Source organism: Acanthaster planci, linkage group LG03 (assembly GCF_054643075.1).
Source record: "Acanthaster planci isolate LZ-2023a linkage group LG03, COTS_SCS, whole genome shotgun sequence".
In the NCBI taxonomy this organism is placed as follows: Eukaryota; Metazoa; Echinodermata; class Asteroidea; order Valvatida; family Acanthasteridae; genus Acanthaster; species Acanthaster planci.
Window position 1 is genome coordinate 15,397,926 of NC_141779.1, and position 19,830 is coordinate 15,417,755.

At 40.8% G+C, this 19,830-nt stretch overlaps 1 protein-coding gene across 2 annotated transcripts in view; it reads left to right on the forward strand.

Moving 5' to 3' along the window:
• The window catches only part of tmtc1 (transmembrane O-mannosyltransferase targeting cadherins 1), a 42,604-nt gene that overhangs the window by 17,247 nt on the left and 5,527 nt on the right, over positions 1–19,830 (forward strand). For both annotated transcript variants that reach the window (XM_022256293.2, XM_087134064.1), the window contains exons 2-17: positions 1,575–2,371; positions 2,557–2,734; positions 4,030–4,103; positions 5,293–5,463; positions 6,702–6,774; positions 7,527–7,630; positions 8,314–8,503; positions 9,378–9,499; positions 9,786–9,953; positions 11,046–11,159; positions 11,720–11,866; positions 14,047–14,258; positions 15,804–15,939; positions 17,642–17,786; positions 19,039–19,176; positions 19,511–19,636. In XM_022256293.2, the coding sequence (XP_022111985.2) occupies positions 1,995–2,371; positions 2,557–2,734; positions 4,030–4,103; positions 5,293–5,463; positions 6,702–6,774; positions 7,527–7,630; positions 8,314–8,503; positions 9,378–9,499; positions 9,786–9,953; positions 11,046–11,159; positions 11,720–11,866; positions 14,047–14,258; positions 15,804–15,939; positions 17,642–17,786; positions 19,039–19,176; positions 19,511–19,636 (2,475 nt within the window). In that variant the 5' untranslated portion in view covers positions 1,575–1,994. The remainder of the gene's footprint in view (positions 1–1,574; positions 2,372–2,556; positions 2,735–4,029; positions 4,104–5,292; positions 5,464–6,701; positions 6,775–7,526; positions 7,631–8,313; positions 8,504–9,377; positions 9,500–9,785; positions 9,954–11,045; positions 11,160–11,719; positions 11,867–14,046; positions 14,259–15,803; positions 15,940–17,641; positions 17,787–19,038; positions 19,177–19,510; positions 19,637–19,830) is intronic.

Genomic DNA, 19,830 nt, shown 5'->3' on the forward strand with positions numbered 1-19,830 from the left:
GCACATGTATGTACATAACCTTTCAACTATCCCCTGTCAACCTACACTATCGAGGGTAGCCTCCACACCAACCACTGTGGAAATTTTCCCCGTGAAAATTGAGTGTCGGATGACATTCTTGTCACTGACGTGATGATGTCATCACTGACTACTCTTAAAAAGTATCACTAAATGTTTGAAATATTGTAACTTTGATTCTCCAACCTTTTTCAATTTACTGTACTGTAGTCATCTTTCAGCCACAACAATGCGATGTTGACACCATAGCTACAGAATATTTCAAGGCAGCACTGCATGCATTTTTTTTGTTGGAGAGAGAGAGACGCATGGAGCACGAGACATACCCCTTTTCTATGTGACTGCCTTCCAAGTTTCCTCTCAATTCTACCCCTGGTAGGGTAGGAAGGTTGCTGTGCCAAAATGTGAAATAAGTGTTGATTACGATGTTCATCTGCACAGGATGTGCACAAGGACTTTTTAGAAATGAATTTATGGATCATAAGCCATTCCTAGTCTGTTATCTGCTAAACCTAACCGTTTTCATGTACGATGTACATTAAAGCCAACATTTGAAGAGTATAAATACTTCAAACTCTGGGGTGTAAATAAACATGTAACAAGTTACGTCTTTTATGTACTTCCATTGCACAAGCACGTAATCTGTCAAGGTCTTGACCCCAGGTACAACAGGGCTATAAATAGCATAAAAACGTAAAAATGGCATCATAGCACTGTACAAAAATCACTTGCCACAGACATACGAAAGGGGGTGCTGTAGTTTGCCAGGTCGTGACTTTTAATCATGAGAATGTTGTGCTCAATCCCAACTTTAAAATTTTGCACCCGTCTAATAACATTAATGAGGATTAGATTCTTTCCTTAAAAAGTCAAACCCTTTCAGTTTCCTTCATCCCCAAAATGTCCAACTTGAATTAAGTACAGTACACGTACAAGTACATCATGTTCGTAGCAATGTTTAAGAATTTTGACTTGCTTAGAAGAGTTCTATGAATACCTGTGTGTTTAACGAACATGTACAGTATGTGTACTTTGAGAAACAAAAGTGTACCGGTAGCTACATGGCCAAGATCAAAAATACTACTGATCTGAATGTTCACATGTTAATATTACATGATGTATGTACACATGTACATTTGTGACTTGACTCAGTCAAAGTGTGCCGTATACACATTGTGCATCATGTACTGTACACATTACTGGTACGTGTACCCCAGTATGTATACATTGTATATTCAAGTGCTATACATGTATGTACATGGCTTTCAGCACTGCAAATGTCGTGAGCCATTTCCATTCGTTCTTTGTTATGGTCTGACATTTCTGAAATACCTTTCAAGTGATATGGGCCACAACGCATTACAGAGGCACAAAGCAGACATCTGTTATATGTTTCACTAAGCCTCCAGTGTAAAGAAAAGTCTCCATTCTCCTCTGAGGGAAACATTGCGGCAATAATGGTCTCCTGGAGGGCATCCATCTATCATTTTGGGGAGCCTGGAAAATTGTCATTGTTTAATGAATCAATATTTGCCCTTTTTTTCCCCTCCCCACAGAGACGGTATTGTGGTTCCAGCTTACATTGTGTGTGAATTATGGAGTCATGCCTGAAATGCCGGTGAACTTTGCCAACTACTCACACTCCTAGAGGCCAACTCCCCACAGATATGCTCACCGCAAGGATGGTAGATAAAGCTGTAGGAATTCTTCATGGGGGTGGCATACGTGTAATCATAATGAGACGTTTTTGCTATGGAACCCCCGACTGAGACAGTGCCAGTGAGTCTACAGTTGGCTTTAGTTCAGGAGACTTGCATGCCACCGATGTTGTAAGTCAACATGCTGTGGCAATGCATTCTTGAAGGGAAGTGCAATCACAACTGTTTGGAGAACTGTGTGCAAGGTGCTTCAGATTTTGTAACAAGATAGGCTGTGCAACAGTGATTAAAAATCACACACCAGCATTTGCCATAAAAATGGCTCCCCGTCAGAGACAAGCCATTAAGAAACAGCAGCAGAGAGGGGCAGCGGCCAAACTGCACCGTCCACCATATGGGACTGTTCCCAGCCACTCCCCTCAGAACCCTCCCAAGGATTCCAGTTGGTCGCCGGTGCCGTTTCCTGGAGTCAACATTTGCTTGTATGGCGCTGTCTTCTCTGTGGCTTTGCTGTGTTATGCCAACACACTCAACCATAATTTGGTCCACGATGATATTTTTGCCATCCAGAACAATCGCGACGTTCGAGGGGATACGCCACTTCGGAATCTTCTGGTGGATGATTTTTGGGGCAAACCGATGACGGACAACAGTAGCCACAAATCATACAGACCACTCTGTGTTATTACGTTCAGGTGTGTTGTTGTGTCGATGTACGTATGTTTAAGCCAAGGATATTTGATAAAATATTTTCGTTTTGTAGGTGAGGTCACACTTTGCCATGTGTGTCTTTTTAGGTGGATTTTGATGCTGTATACATGTAGATATTCGTTATTATAACTTTTGTTTTAATTCACCACTGGTTGTGTCTGCCTTTCAGATTGAACTACATAATCCACGGGCTGCATCCCTTTGGATACCATTTGGTTAACACTGTTCTTCATGCCACTGTCAGCGTCCTCTTCACCTACATATGTCAGATGGTGGTGTTTGCCGAGATTACACCCACTGCTGTGACCGCATTCTTGTTTGCCACGCACCCCATACACACTGAAGCAGTGAGTTCAAAACAAATCTGACATACGATACTTGTAGCTTTCGTCAGGTTATTTACATGTGCTGATAAGTGCACCACATTCGACACTTTCCCCCCAAGAAAGTCTGGTACTGTTAACAGACAATTTTCAATGTGTACAAATATCAGGGAAGTCAGGTCATTGTGATGATAGTTTGGGCTTCCCCTTAAATTGTATTTTGTACGTGCAGGGTCCAGAATAATGGACTTGGTTTACAGTTCAAAAGCATTCCACTCGTTTACTCGAAAACTTGCCCTTCGTTTCATCCTCAGTTCCAGACAAGGAGCTCTGACCTGTGAAGACAGACTGGCTATCCTGAATTGGTTTTCATTATCCTGTCATAATTTGTCTTGTATGTTGCTTTGTCTTGTCTTGTTTGTGACATGCACTGATGTGTCCTTGTGTGTCTTTCATTTGGTGGTGTCATGCTTTGTTGTTTTGTCTTGGCCAGTTTTGTTCTTTGACTTTTTTTAAGTTATGAAAGGTTTATAATGAGCAGTGGTGTTGATTTTAATTTCAATTGCTGCATCTAGATGTTGGATGACAGGTCTATGACGACAGTGATATTTAGTACTTTTGTTTTCCCAATGCCCATCTTTTTTATGGCATGAATTGGTACATGTTATTGAATAATAATTCTAACAGTCCCCAAGTTTTCAGCGGCTTGTAATTTTGTAGAGTACCCAAGGATACATGTATGTATTGTTTTCATCAATGGCATTATAGTACATGTACATCTATGGTCGAGTTCAGGCGGCCTGTTCTTGACACAGGTTTCTTGTTTCTTGGTGGGAACATGACCCAAGATCACTGTTCTTGGAACAGGATCACACACCACAGCCTCGTGAAGGTTTTACAGGAACACACGGAAAAACTCGTGAGATTTGATTCTTGAACAGCTCCAAAAAGTAGAGAGATGGCTTCCAAAGCCATAGACAATGGGAAGTTTTGCAAATTAACATTAATTATTTTTCATAACACAGAAATGAATGTTTCTGTTTTATAGAAAAGAATTCAGCCCATCCAAACATTAACTCTCGAATAACGTAGCCTACATGGACGCCGCCTTGTCAAGTTGCCTGTTGCTTGTCACTTACTACCAGCGATAACCGGTTGTTTGTTAGGGTGTTCGAGCTGCCGACCCTCGAACAACAAATCGAGCTGTTTGTGAACATACAGGAACAAGCCACCCGAGCTCAGCCTACATGTATACCTGGTGTAAAATCATATATACCTGTTAAAATATATGGCATTTTTAAAATGCTTTTTTTCCTCAGGTTGCAGGGGTGGTTGGTCGTGCAGAGTTGATGGCTTGTCTGTTCTTTTTGCTGTCTTTTCTTGCCTATGAAAGGTAATGTGAATTCTCCTTGCTTTAGATTCAAAATCTATAACTTTGACTGGCCAAATGTTCTTCAGTATTTGGAATCACCTTTAAAGAATTTGATGGGTTTCAAATAATTTTATCTTCAGCAAAATTACAATATTTGAACCCCATGATTTTTATTTCAAAATGCAGCTTGATTGGTTGCTTTGTAAAAAGAACGACTTACTGTTGGCTATCTTTTGCAAACTTTTTAACCACATCTGTCATCAGTCTTTGACTTTGCTTTTGTGTTAGCATTGAGTTGACCAAATACCATACAGGCACATGTACATGTAGAATAAGTCCCCAAACTATGGAACTCAGGTTTGCCTTTTTATTATCCACATTGCAAATGAAGTAGGAATATCAGACTGGATGCTTATTCTGAACTAATGAACACATACTTGTGAGTATTGAGTTTCTGTATTGAGTGCCAGAGTATTGTGCGATAGTGAGTATTGAGTTTCTGTATTGAGTGCCAGAGTATTGTACAATAATGATAAATAAATGTAATAATAAATCTCTCTTAGAATTCATCTTATTCTAACAACAGGTACAACACGTGGGCATTTTGGTTTTGGTACATTTGCAGAGCAGCTTTTTTACTCCTTTGGAATGGGAGACTCTGTAACGCTTGGTGGGGACAAACATGCCAGTCATTTTTACCAGTTCTAAGCATGGGCATGCTGTTCTGAGCGTGCTTGATACATGTAGAACATGTAGTTCTGAGCACGCACAATATCTTTGGAAAAAGGATCAGTATGTCTACTGCCACCAGGGTCTCAAAGTCTCTCAGTGAACATTGTCCAGTAAGCATATAGGACTCTGTGCTTAGCAATATTGAGATACATGTACATACATATGCGTGCACTGGTACATGTACACTGTATGTGACCTACCAGCACATGTACTGGTAGATTGAGAAGTGTGGCTTGACTAAAACCCTACATGTACCCTGCATGCCCACAAGTGCTTGCACTTCAGAAAACAGTGGGTGAGAATTTAAGGGGAAAAACTTTACAATCTGTGTTAATATTCAATGTGAATGTGGAGCCCCCAAAATTCTTAAAACTACATGTAATCTATAATATTATCTCCTTTTCTTAAAAGCCTACATGTAAAATAAAAAAGGACAAGTAAAGATACTTTGTGTTTTGTGGAATGCTTTTTTTACTAGGAGTATCAAACAGGGGAAATCAGGCTTCGCAGTTACTGAACGGCCAGGTAGTCTGGTACTCAGTCTCTCGCTTGCAGCTTGTGCACTTCTGAGCAAGGAGCATGGTGCCACTGTACTAGGAGTATCTCTTACTTATGATGTCCTAGTCACATCAAGACCAGTGATTTACAGGTACCAGTATGTGGAATGGTTGAAAACTCACATGACTAAAAATGTAACAATGGAGAGTTCTTTCCTGATCAAGATCTGTCTTGCATGTGTCACAACTCAAATAACTTTCCAACTAATATTACCTATCATAACTGGAAAGTTTGAACATTTTTTAGTGATTAAACTGGTGTCATTTTAAACATGGATTATAGCAAACACCTTAATGTTTTTCCTTAATCTTTAACAATTTACTGCTACATGTGCACGTATTCTGTAAACATCAACAAGAACTTCTTAAAACTATTCTATTGTATTTATTATTATTGAAATTATTATTATGAATTAAAATTTATAACTGTAATAGTAATACTGTGTGTTTAAAGAGTGGAATTATGAAGCATCATTGTTGCTAAAGACACGGTCGCTTCCACCTTCACCACATCACCACAGCACCATTTGATGCTGCCATTTTGGCATACGTTCTCAACATCAAAGAGGTGCATAAATGTGTCTTGCCAGATCACTTGGCTGATCAAATCTATGAAAACTAGCTGCGACCACCTCCATAGACTCGTGCGTAGGTTGAGACCACAGCCAAGTAATAGGCTTGTGGTATGTGGGTCGTTCCATGAGGTTGGGGCACCATGATGGTGTCCATTGTTACGTGGGTTTCAAAAAACTGAACAGCTATTTCCCTGCATGTGGATTCCAACTTATACATCTTGCAAGGCTGAATACAGAGGTGTGTGTTACTTTTACAGAGAAAATGACCCTCATGTACTCTACAGGTCATGACAGGTGGTAAAAGTTATCCATTTAGCAAGGACGCCGTCACAAATTGTGCCCCAATTTTCTCATGGAATGACCTGTGTACTGATGACATAGGTACGTTGCTTTGTTTACATGTGCACTTTCTTATGGAGCCAATGGTGGCCCACCGTCCAGTGAGTGCTATAGGAAAGCACACTTGTAAACATAGTGTGGCGTCATCAGTATGGAGGTCTATTCGGACATGGCCATAATACGCTTTCCCATATGTATGTGGTCTCATTGGCTGGACCGAAATCCACTCTCTGCACAGTTATTAAAACCAATGAAGTTTTAGGGTGCCCAATTTTGAGGTCACAACAGCCCATACCGGTTTCCAACCATAACCAATATGTGAACATGTTCAAACTTTGTTTAACCTCAACAACTCCTGATAACATCGCATGTGTAACCTTTAACCTCAGTACATGGACCCTTCCATTTCTCTGTAGGGTACTGATAACAAGACGCTTTGGGAGGGGCTGCATGCCATTGTTTAAACGGTGTGCTGTTATTGTTGCAACAGTAAGTAAGCAACAGTGTCTTGTGTTTTTTCCCCACTCCATTCACGTTGCTTACCTGTTGTGTGGTGAACATCTGATCGCGTCATTCTGTCGATTGGTCCCCTCAATACCCTGGTCAATCTGCACTGGCCGACAACTGTTGACCGCCCACCTTGTTGTTTTCAGCCTTCCTTGATTTCTCACATAGAAGCCTGGGCACTTTGTGCATCCCTCCTACTACACCTAATGCAATTACAATTCACATTTTGTTTAATGCAAAAGCGTAAACTCATTAAACTTCCTTGCTGTCTTGTGCGATATTTATGGACACATATGAAATACCAGGGGCATTACCAAATGGATAATCATCGGCTGAATGTTCATCAAACACAGATGCACCTTGTCACTTTCCTATTCTGGTAACATTTACACCACAATTCTACTTCATTCTACTACTAGCATTCATCTTGCTCTTTTTCCTTTTACTTCAGTTTTTAAAAGCCTTTTGTGCTACATTTTATTTCTTACTTTATATATAGCCTACAGAATAAAAATTAGTTTTTGAAGAGTTCAGCTAATATAAATGTATATTTTCACTCATCACCGTTGACGTTAGGATCAATTGTGATAATCCATGCTTACAAAATCACAGTTTTGCAAGGATTACCATTTTTCCACAAGTTTTTTGACATGAATAAGTTTGTCATCAGCTAGGGTTCCTCATCTGAAGCCTAGCTGTGTTAAAACTTTTCCCATTTGTGTTGGTTATTTCAGGTGAGTGTTCTTCTGGTGTTGAGGGTCTGGATGCTGCAGGGTCACTTGCCTCATTTTTCGGAACAGGACAATCCTACATCCTTTGCGCCACACCTCATGACAAGGTGCAAGGATATTTTACGATAGTTTGAACGAAAAGCAACAAGGAGGTCTTATACCATTTTCAAAAGTTCTCCAAAATCCATATTTACGCTTAAAGCTCTTACGTGTTGCTGATTTTCAAGGATTGAGGTCACTTCTTCAGTCACTGAGGAAAGAGATAGGATAATGGATGGCAATGAATTAATGAGGAATTGGACACTGAGATGCTTGGTGATGGCAAACATACTGATCCTTTTTAACAGTTTCTGAGCATGCGAGCATTGTTCTGAAGTTTGCGTACATAGTTCTGAGCATGCAAAATGCTGCATGTATGAAAAAGGCTCGGTATGTCTGCTGCCGCCAGTGTTCCAAAGTCTCCCACTGACAGATCTATGGAATCTGATACATAAAATGCATTATTCCCTCAGAATTAAACAAGCATCGTAGTCAAAATGGCCTGGTTAGTTAGGATTAATCCAATCAAATCAGACTGCAGTGCCTTACCAATTAAAGAAGTCCAGTTTACACCATTTTAGTTGAGGTAGAAAGTTTATACTTGATTTGCCCTACCAGACGTCCTGCTACCTTCTTGAGCGAGGGAGTTGAAGTCATTCACATGTGGTAGTAGCATACAATGCCGATGATGTACTTTGCAATTGTCTTCTATTAGCATTGAAATCTTTCTAATTTTGGTGCTTTTGTGCAGGTTTCTGTCTTATAGCTACCTGATTTTCTTCAATATCTGGTTGCTGCTGTGCCCTTCTACCCTTTCCTATGATTGGCAGATGAACAGCATCCCATTGGTGGAGTCACTGTGGGATGTGCGTAACCTGGCAACCATTGTAATATTTGTCATCCTTGGGCTACTGGCTGTGAGCTGTCTTGTAGTTACAGAGGTATGCAATATGTCAACTGTGTTACCCATGGACAACTTTTAATGATGCTTGATTATCATAGTATTTTGTAGAATTATGAGAATCAGGTGTGGCACATGACTTCATTTCAAGCAAGATATGGGACGGAGAGAACCCCCCCGGCCTTTGTGTTGGTCATTGTTTGATTGGAATTTCAGGAATTCTGTACAGACTTCTAGGAGGGATGTGTTAGGTAACAATAGTCTACATTGTGTGTAGGGATTGAACAGGTAAGGGGGGTACCCCTCCGTCCCATATCTTGCCTGGTATACATGACTTTGACGCAAATGAAAACAGCCATTTGATGTAGAATTTTTTTCTTGTGATTGTCTCTTCATGTACGTGTACGCTTTCATCCTTCATCTGCACTTGTGATATATGAGAGGACTACATGCACTGTATATACACGTACATGTAGACTAATTTTAAGAGATGGCATTACTGTGTTGGTAATATGCAATACATATACCATAATTCTTAAACTATAGGTTTGCACACTTTTTTGGCTAGTCACGACAACCTGTTGGTGTGAGAGTCCTTTAACACTTGCATATGACATCCATGTACAATAGCTAAAATAGTTTTGAAAAATTGGTTGCGTCGAAACTCTTAACAAAAGAGAGAATTTTATGCCAAGTGTATTTTCATTCTTCAGCTGATCGAAGGGGAAGCATTTTTCGATTGTTGACACATGACAATCACTAATTAGACCTCAAAATGGAAAAAGCCAGCAACTCAAATATGCTGCATGCGCAGTGGATGAGTTGGCTCCAACATTCTCTTCATAAGATAGCTATCCAGTCTCATAAAATGTCATCATGACTACCCATTGTCCATCTATTGGCTTTCCTTCCAGGACCAGGAGAGGCGAGTCTTAGTCCTAGGGATGTCACTTCTTGCAATACCATTCCTCCCTGCTTCTAATCTCTTCATCAGGGTCGGCTTTGTGGTGGCTGAAAGAATTCTTTACATACCAAGGTAAAAGCATTTGGTATTTACCCATCAGTATTTCAGTATTTAAATCCAACTTGTAACCAGGGGTCATCGATTTCGTCATCCTTTTTTGTGAATGTACAAACTTTATTGTGTCCTCTGAACCCCTCCCCTTAAAAAATGCACACCAGAGGAGAATGATGGCTGATCGACCTTCCACGTTTCTGAAAGCATACAGACTGTAAAACAGTCCCATGAGGTGTGTTTGGCATGCATGAAAAGAGTGAATACAATGTATGACGGCTAAGTCTTTATGTGTCTGTTCTGCCAGTATGGGCTATTGCATCCTGTTTGCTCATGCTCTCAGTAAGCTGCGAGGGCTGATTGGTAAGCACGGAAGCACCACCCTAAGACTTCTTGTCGCTGTGATCACACTGTTGTACATCAGCAAAACTGTCAGCAGGAATCAGGTCTGGAAGTCAAGGGAATCCCTGTTCAGGTAGGTAGACCAGATCGCTCTGAGAGGCAACATTAAAGTTTTCAAAACTGTGCTGTAGCGTCATATGCAATTGTAATGAGCACTCCCTGGCTCGATTCTGAGAGATGCTCAAATTGAGGTTTTCGGGGTATCCATCCAGCTCCATATTCAAAAGTTGATTACAGTGATACCCTAGAGGGCACCCTGAGAGACTGTGACTGACCAGAAATGGGTGGATGTGCATAGGTGACCAAATCATGCCAGTCCGTATTTGTTTTATAACTCCCCTCTCCTCTCCAAAATGTAAAATATGAAAAGAAAACTATTGGGGCTTTTACCACTGAACTGTTTCAATTCAACCATTAACTCATCAGCAATTTAACAAGCAATTCTACAATTAAGAGAGCAGTTCCAGTTTCCCAAGATTCAGCTTTTGAACTGCTATTCACTGTTCTCATCATGTGAGGGCACTAAAACCTGCCCAGTGTACTCAGGAAATTATGTGTGAGGTGTTTGGGCATGCATCCAGTTTATGCTGATGCAAATTTCATGCACAAGCCTGTATTAGTGAACCCAACATATCCATATTTTAGCCAACCAGTATAAAGACCGAGACCAGGTATTTTTAAATGCGAGATCTGAATCTGAACATAATTTCCAGTTAATAAAACATGCAAAGCAACTTTGCTGCTGTAAATTTAAATTGTTAGGAACTGATATTTTTGTGACAGACAAAACAATTTAGAAAGTCTAATAAATCATGGCATCTTGGCTGTGAAGTGTTTTGAATTTTAAGAATCGCAGTTGTATGTGTGAGTCAGCCCATTAGTTCAAGTGAATTTCCATGACTGTCTACTTGGGCAGATTTTGAAGACACTGAGAAAAGAAAAAGTTACGTAATGAGTTTATTTACTTTTTATGCAATAATTATTATAAACATAAAAATCAGCCCCTTGTGGTACATGTATATGTGTCAACATTTGGGTTTTGGTTTGGAATGCAGTGTGTTGGCATGGTTGGTGTTGCTAGTGCTTGTATCTTGTGTTCGTATCCTCTGTCTGATATTCATTGATCGAGCCATTCTTGATTGCCTCTGGCCCCTGTTTCTGACAGATCTGGTCTGGAGACCTTACCACACAATGCCAAGATGCACTACAACTATGCTAACTTCCTTATGGACAGTGGGCAGAAGCAAGAAGCCATAAACCATTACCGAACATCCCTCAGGTGAAATGGAAGAGTCAGTTCAGAAAATGGGCTTTGGTTGATGTATCCAAAGGGGACAGATCCATTAGAAACTGAGGGAAGGGATGGTTGAACAGAAGATTGACAAGTTTCTGGTACGCACAGATTGGCATTTCTTTTGACTCCATCGCTTTCATCAACTTGATCAGAAGACTCTGTTTTTTTTAGTGTCAAGCTGCATGTGAATGTGGGTCATATTTGTCACGCATGTTAAAAATCAAAGTGCTTATTTATTTGAAAGACTTTTTCAAATGCAGTATTAACTATTAAAAGGAACCACAGCGCAGAAAAAATGTTTTTCCCACGACGGTTTTGTTAACATTACATTTTAATAGCATGGCAAGGGATTCATTCAGAGGAATTGCATCATAGGAAAAGTTTTTGAGAAGGTATTACTTTACACAAACATGAGGCACTTCATTGCCTACTTATGGAAAGCAATTAATTTAATTGTGCTGGCGGAAAGTTTTCATGACATCCAAGGTAATTTTGCAGTGGATTTACCAGTCTGGTGAGTTTGTAGTGAATTGTTCTGTTTTCAGACTGTGGCCAGACCATGCCAGTGCTAACAACAACCTGGGCACCCTGCTGAAGGACGATCCCCAACAGGCAGAGGCCCACTACCGCCGAGCGATTCTCATCAATCCAAACCACGTCAGGGCACACTTCAATCTTGCCAGTCATCTCAGGTGGGTTAGCATTTTTTTGCATTTCCAAATTTCACTGATGAAGTCTCCACACTCTTCAGCTCTGAAAGTGTCATTGTGTTTTGATCTAGCTTGATAGAAAGGTTGCTGAAAGACTGACATGAATACAGTACAGGTCAGAATTTGAGCCGACACGCTTAGCGTGTCAGTGTGTATCGAGTCCGACAGACATGACAGGAATAAACAGCAAACATGATACACGCTGACTCCTACATAACAGAGAACGCCGACACCGCAACCCGATATGCTGAGTATAAATATACAAATGCTACATGCAGACCCCAGAACAGCCAGGCCTTTGTTAACCAGAGCAGTCATTTTCCTGCATGTAGTTTCCCATAATGAAAAGTATTCAGTTTGACTGCAGATCAAGTTACATGTATCTTCAAATTCCAGGGAAATGTTGTCAGTAGTTTACCTTGTATTTAGCAGGCATCACAAAATTATTTTCAAAGATAAAGTTTTTTGTTTGGCCATACAGGATTGATGAGAGTGCCACGCAGGCGACACTTGGTTTTATGTCTGAATCATTCCAAAAACCTCTGAATCAGACACAGAAAATACCTGAGCATGAAATCCATTTTTCAACCGAGACAACCATAACAAGCAGTTTTTATGACAAAGTATTTCCTTATTAGAGAAAACTATTTTAAAAGAAATCCACATTATATAAACAGGGTTTGACCTCTCCGGTCCGCAAGCCAACTTTTAGTCAAGAAGGCCCCCGCAATGGAGATCCTAGCATACGCATAGAAAGTTGTTGCAATACCCTCCGTAATCGAGCTCAGTGTGTTCAAAATCGTGTGAATATAAATTCAATGTGAAGGTGGTGGTTATTCCCATCAATTTTTGACCCTTGAGCTGGAAAATCTACCAAAAGAAATTGCTCTGATTGTGACAAAATTATGACCAAACTAAACGGCAAAGATTGTACCGAAATAAAGGAAGTCAAGTCTGCACGTACCGGCTGTACACAACGGACAAAGTAGCACCCATGTGAACTTCATAAATATGCATGTCGTGTGACTTGTAAGGGCTGTAGCTTTGCATTTGTGGGAGCTGTATTGAAATAAATATGCAATACATGTACGGTTCTTCCGATTTATGATTGGTGGTTGGGATGAAAGCCCTGGGGTGGTTGTAATTTTGTGATTGCTTGGTTGCGGCACTACGTCTATTGTTGATGTGGGCAGCTGAAAAAGTTAAAATTTACGCCAGTTCAGGAGGTTGTTTTTATTTTACTGGAATTCTGATACATGAACTAAATTTCCCCAAATTAAGAAATACTTCATTGGAGAATCAGCTTGTTATGGTGGCTCCGCCCGATGAATGGATTTCTTTCGTGGTTACTTTTTATTTGTGAAAAAGTTTCCTGCGTAATCCAGAATAGCTTGAACCAATCTAGCGTTAGAACCAGCAGGAAAAGCATTGTCGTCTCATCAGTCCATCCCGTGAGTTTGAATTCAAAGCTTACATTTTTTGAAAAAGTTTTTTAGTATCCAAACACACACAGTGGACTACTGGCCAGTTTCACTAACATTTGACATTTTTCAGACATAATCTGACTGAATAACTTTCGCGATCCAAAACTATAGGAAAACAGCTGTATCATATATACTTTGATACTTCATGACGGTCATTTTGCCGGTCAGATGCTACCTGATTTCACATATTCAGTGCACTGCCATACAAGCATACACGAAGCTGGAGCAACGGCTCTGCGTGTGAAGTGGTTCACTACACGCTGTTGGTGACCTTCGCTGTCTGTGGTCAAAAGTCCTGGCGAGATAAAGAGGTCCGAGGTCTGGCTTATCGTGCATTGGACCAGCAATGCACAGTAAGAACCACAAAGCGTGTATTGAACAGCGTGTCAGGTTCACTGATCGTGTTAGCGTGTCAGCTAAAATTCTGCCCTGTACTGTAGCTTGAACTCTACCGACCGAATATTATGACAATAACAGACATTTGTACAGTCCTTATACATGCAAATGATGCCAAGAAGTTAATCGTATCATTACTCCTTTTCAGGCTCATAGCAAACAATTTGAGTGGACCCCAATGCTTTTATTGTTGCAGCATTGTACTGTACATTGTTACTCTACATTTAATCTACAGTTGCATGATACCCAAATGATGCGATCGAATCATACTTTGTTTGACAGCAAGTATGGCCATCATGGAGATGCCGAGGTGCTGTTTCGCCGTGCCATCCAATTGGACCCCGAGTTCGCTGACGTCCACACCAACCTTGCCTCGCTGCTAGAAGGCAAAGGTCAACTCCTGGAAGCTGAACAATTCTACCTAAATGCCATCACTTTAGAGCCAAAGAATGGAGACTTCTGCAATAACTACGGAGCCTTCCTGACTAATTCAGGTAAAGGGCAATTCCATGGTTAGCTTCGTTACATTTTAAGCACTGTTGCATGACTGTTTGGGATCCTACATCGTCATTTGTTGGGATTAGTTCTCCATATTGGAACCATCAATACATCTTAACAGGTTCCCTAACACAGCCATTAGGAAATTTGGTGTCTCTTGTTTTGTGATATGTAATTTGACATTTAATTTTGGTTACTTATGTTACAAAAAATGGACTGAATAAAACATGTCAGTCTTTGCAACCAGTTTTCCCTGAAGTTGGATAATGCGGGGTGAAATCATGGTATTTCTGTAATTGCCTCCTGAATAAAAATTATTCTGACAGTTATTCTGAATTTCTCCAATCAATTTTAAGCAATAACTAAAAATCTTGGTTAGTTACGTTACAGTTAGTTACGTTGCAGTTTGTCCACTGATCTTTGGCAAAAGGTAAAATGTGAAGGACTAATAATCAACCCAAAAAGTCTTTTAGCATGTAATGTGAACCTTTTTCTTTGACATGATGACAAAAAAATGACATTAACACTCAAGTTTAGCACGTCAATGCAATGTGCCAAAATGGGTGCAAAATATCAATGATTTTTGCCCCCCAAAACAAGTTTTTAACCCCCAAAACACTCTCAACTGAATCAAATCTCAATGTTACACCACTCATATGAAAGATATGCTAATCCTCTTTGATTTGACATCACATTTGGGGGTTGTGACATTTTTAGTTCTGAAGTTATGTTAAATTTCCATTTTTTAACTTGGTCTACTTCTTCACCGGCGGAATTGCCCTGAAACATAAACAGTATGTAGATTGTCAGCGACAGAAGGAGTCGGTGGCGAATCTAGGATTCACAAAACATCAAGGGGTGCCCAGCATTTATGAAAGGGGTCACCCCAAATGGGGCAAAAGGAGAATTAAGAAACAAAGAAAAGGTAATGCACATTCCCCTTCCCCCGAAGAAAATTGAAAAATTGGGTGAAGGGTATGTGCCGGGCATGCCTGCTCTTTGGTCTGCTACTGAAGTTCATGTTATTTGTCCAAAAACTAGATAAAAAGTGTTGAAATTCATGTTTCTGCTTGTCATCTTTCCTGAATCATCCAAACCCAGCTCTGAGCACTAACACAGTGGCATATTTATAGGCTTTGTACTAAAAACAGAAACATCAAGCCTGTTTGCAGTAAGAATCACCGAGCATTTACAAAGACAAAGTGTAGATTTTGGAACTTTTCATTAATTTCACTGATATAGCTTTGTGCATAAGGTTTGTGTTTTGGGCAAATGACTTGGACATGTAGATGTACAAAGACTGTTTCCAAAGCATGTTACTGTGCTGAAAGTTGGAGAAATTGGCCCCTTCCTGACGGATTGTAGTGTGTCACAGTTTGTGTTTATCTGTAGTGAAGCATTCTTGTGATCATTTACAGTCCCTCACAGTAAACCTAAGGATTTTGGCTTGAATATTTACCTTATCACAAAAGATTTGATCGGTACTTGGGCTCAGTGCTGAAGGATTATATGTGAATTAATTAACTCGGTGCTGTTTGCAGGTCGCTACGAGGATGCACGTATACAGTATGAAGAATGCTTGCATCTTCAGCCTAACCATACCGTAACCATTGGTAACCTTGCCCGCCTCATGAGGAGGCTGGGCCAGACGAGTCAAGCTGAACAGCTCTTTTTAAGGTGAGCAAGTGAGATGCCCTTCCTAGCAGTTTGTCATTTATATCTAATATTTGCAGGGCCAGAAGATGATAAAACCATTGTTGGAGGGAAACACGAACAGTTAGGCTTATTCTTCACAAATTTGAGAAAAATGCAAGACGTCCACTTTTAATGTACATGTATGGCAAAGTATCACATATATTTTGAGCTAGCCCCATTGCTGGGGTTGATCATTCACATACAGAATATTTAAAAATCCCAATGCCCACTTCTAGCGGATTATTAGAGGTGATTTAAATAGTCTTTTGTTGCAACTGGCAATATCTGTAATCATAAACTGTTATACCATGCATACTGAAGATTTGCGACTATTACCAACCGTCTGCAAGATAATTAGCTTACATACATGTACCAACGAGATTATTAGAGATGTTTATTAAACCTATCAGCGAGTTTCTTCTTGTAACATGGAAAAAGACATGCAATGTTCAGCTTGTTTTATAGTTTGAAAATGGGTTGCTGTGTGGATAACGATTGATGTAGGCCCAGTAGCAATGAATATGTAGAGGCACATGAAACACATTAATGGTGCTAACTTTGTCATAGAATATTTGTGCAGTGGAACGTCGCTATACCGAACATTCGGCTGTACCGAACATCATCCTTGGCTCCCAATATTTTGTGCACAAAACCTACCGAACATTATGAAGTTGCAAATCAACTGAGATTTGCCACAGCATGCATCAGAGATCAATCCTGAGTAGTAGCTTCACAAATTTTAGGATAGATAAAATATCAATTTTGTAACTCAAGATTTAATGAAAAACAAAAATAATTAACAGATACATTTCTATGCTGGTTCACCGACATTGTTAAATTTCGATAAATCAAGCTTTATGCCTTACATTGGGTGCGTTCGATTAGCTTCCCTGAATACACCAGTGTTACCAAGGGAAGCCTCGAAATGAGGCTAATCGAACGCTGCAGTGTATTTGCCAAGGCTTTCTGGGAAAAAGGTCAAGTCCCTGCCACGTTCCATCATGTCCATGCCCAAACAGTCCATCCGTGACGTCATTACACTCGGGCAGCCTCCAGAGACCCGCTCGCCAGCCGGGGTAGTGGTGGCTGACACCAGGGCAGGCACGAAGATCACATGATGGCTAAACGAACGCTCTCGTGTAAGTTTGACTTACACGTGTAAGCTTATTGAACGCACCCACTGATGAACACAGCTTACGTTCAGACCATTCTCTTTGAACTTCTGCCACAGCTTATCACTGATTTTATCAATCTCTCTTTAATCTGCCCTGGTGACAGAAGTGGGGGGGGGTCAGGGGGTAAGCCTGCAAATTGAATCCGTTTTAACGGTTAATTAACCGTTTGGACACTTACACAGTTACAGTTTTCCGGTTTGGTTAACCTGTCGTGACTTTTAAAAATTCCACTTTTCCTTTTTGGTTCACGTAGCATGTTCCAAGCACGTGGGACATTTTCTATTCTGTAAAAAAGTAAGCCTATTGTTAACTTATCAGGTTTTTATTCCAACATAAGGTTTTCATGTCCATCGGCCTCATGTTGTGAGCTGTTGTATCATGCTTTGTTCTTTCTTAATCAGGCCAAACTTTGAAAAACTGCACATGTAGAATGGGAGAGATATAATTATGTTCAGATGAAATAAAGACCAACATCAAAGCATTACATTTTCTTCCAACTCCTCTCATAGGGCACTGTCATTGGAGCGACGAGCTGGCTTGCTTGAAAGCTTAGGGGCTTTGTATTTCAACACTGACAGGCCAGAGAAGGCTGAGGAAGCATACAGGGAAGCAATACGGCTCAATCCTCAGAGTGCTGAGTCAAGAACACATTACGTGAGTCAACCTAACACAAACGGGTGATCCATTGTTACTTCCATTTGATCAGAATCTGGAAAATGTCATGGAATTTTGATTCAAAAGACTTTATTTCTCAGATTGTGACGTCCTTGCAACAAATTGATTCAGGTAAAATTACACCTGAAAGTGACGTTTTTTGAAAATGGACCATAAAAGTCATTAAAAGTCCTTGAATTTTTGGGGGTCTTGACACTAGGAACCCTGGTAATAGTAATTCTGATACGTATGGCCTTCTGCACTATGTAGTGTGTCATAGTGTGATACATGTACATCCGCATAGCCCGCAGGCACAGCTGCCCTGCACCAAAAAAACAATCTGTGGACGGACTTAAAAACACAGAGTCTCCAAAAAGTGTGGAGAGTGGCGACATTAAAAACGCTGAAATGCAGAAATTTCACATGCCTGATTTCAACTGCATCGAGCCTTGACTGAGAGGGAATCAAAAGCAACATCCAGCGAAGATCAAGCGTGCATTGAGCAGAGATTGAGAAGAAATTGAGTAGCTATCAAGCAGAGATCAAGCATGTGCTCATTCAGCATCGAGCAGCTTATTAACCACTTGCTGCCGGGTGGTTTGAAAAATGCAGTGCATACAAACGGGACATTTGCAAGATTTTCAGTTTTCAAACTTCTTCAAAAATTCATGATTTCAATTAATGGACGTTTACACCCACACAAATGACTGTCTGGTGGCTACTTTAATCTGACGGACAAAATCTATTGACGCCCAAGTATTTCAGCCAGGCCTGCAGCCTTTTAAAAAAGCCCAGATTGTGCGGTGTTATGAAACCTTCTTTTGTTCACGAACCTGTGCGATGCTGACCTCTTTTCAATAGGGGCCAGATTAGCGTGCAGCGGTGCTGTGTGGCTTATCGCTGCGGTGGTGGAGCACTTTTGTCCCCAATGGTAATCCACTCGCACTAAATCCCCCAAACCGTGGTATACTGTTTCAAAACAAGGCTGCATGATCACTCACTTTTGAGAGCGAGTAAATGTTGGTAATGCCCAGCAGCCTAGTCTTTTGTTAGGAGTACGGTCTTTTGTTACAGGGCCCTGTTCCCTTTGTCCAATTTCGCAGACCCTGGCCACGCGTCTAAAGCATACGTGTCCCGATTAGGAAACCCCGGAGGCAAGTGTTTAATCAAGCCTTTCCAACAGCTCCGTATCTAACCTAAATTTGGAATGCATCCCACCGCTATCTGTCGATTTGTTTGATCTGTCATGCAGGGCCAAGTCCTGGCGACACTGGGCAAAGTGAAGGAAGCTATCCGAGAGCTCCACGTGGCTCTGGAGTTGGATGCAGACTTTGCAGAGGCCCATCGTCAGCTGGCAAGTGTCTATGTACTTGCTGGAAAACACAGTGAGGTATGTCAGACTCTTCTCAAATCTCAAGTCCATGCTGCTATTTAATGTTTGATATTTGTTCTGTTTAATTGTGTGTTTGTCAATTAAGGAATCTGTGCCCATTTCTTTTATCTCCAGGCATTGATACATAATAAGGAGATGGACTTTTTAGGTGGCGCGTCAAAACGCCACTCAGTTACACGGCAAATTTAGACACAGACTTGCACCGATACCAGTCATAATGAAGACTTGAGCAGTGACCTCTTTGAACGCTGAGAATGCATTCTGTTGGGTTGCAGAGACCATCAATGCATTACTTGTTGTTACATACCGGTATCGTCTGTTGTTTTGAAAGGGCTTGAAACATGCTACAGTGGCTCTACAATTGGATCCTAATGCTGAGGATGTCAGAAAGGCCAGCCTACTGTTCGACATCGGTAACTGCCTTAAGGAACTGGCCAGAGATCAGGAGGCTATCCAGGTAGGCTCAGTTGTGACGTGGCTAGTGTTGACTAGATCATGACCATGACTGGTTGCTGTAGTTTCTCCTCGTTATGCACTGTGGACCAGCTGCAGTAGACAACTGCTAGACCAACAGCACCTTGGATAAACCATGGATGTCTTACAAAAAATTCTGGACTTGCAATACTTTTGCATTGAAAGCCACCAGCGGCC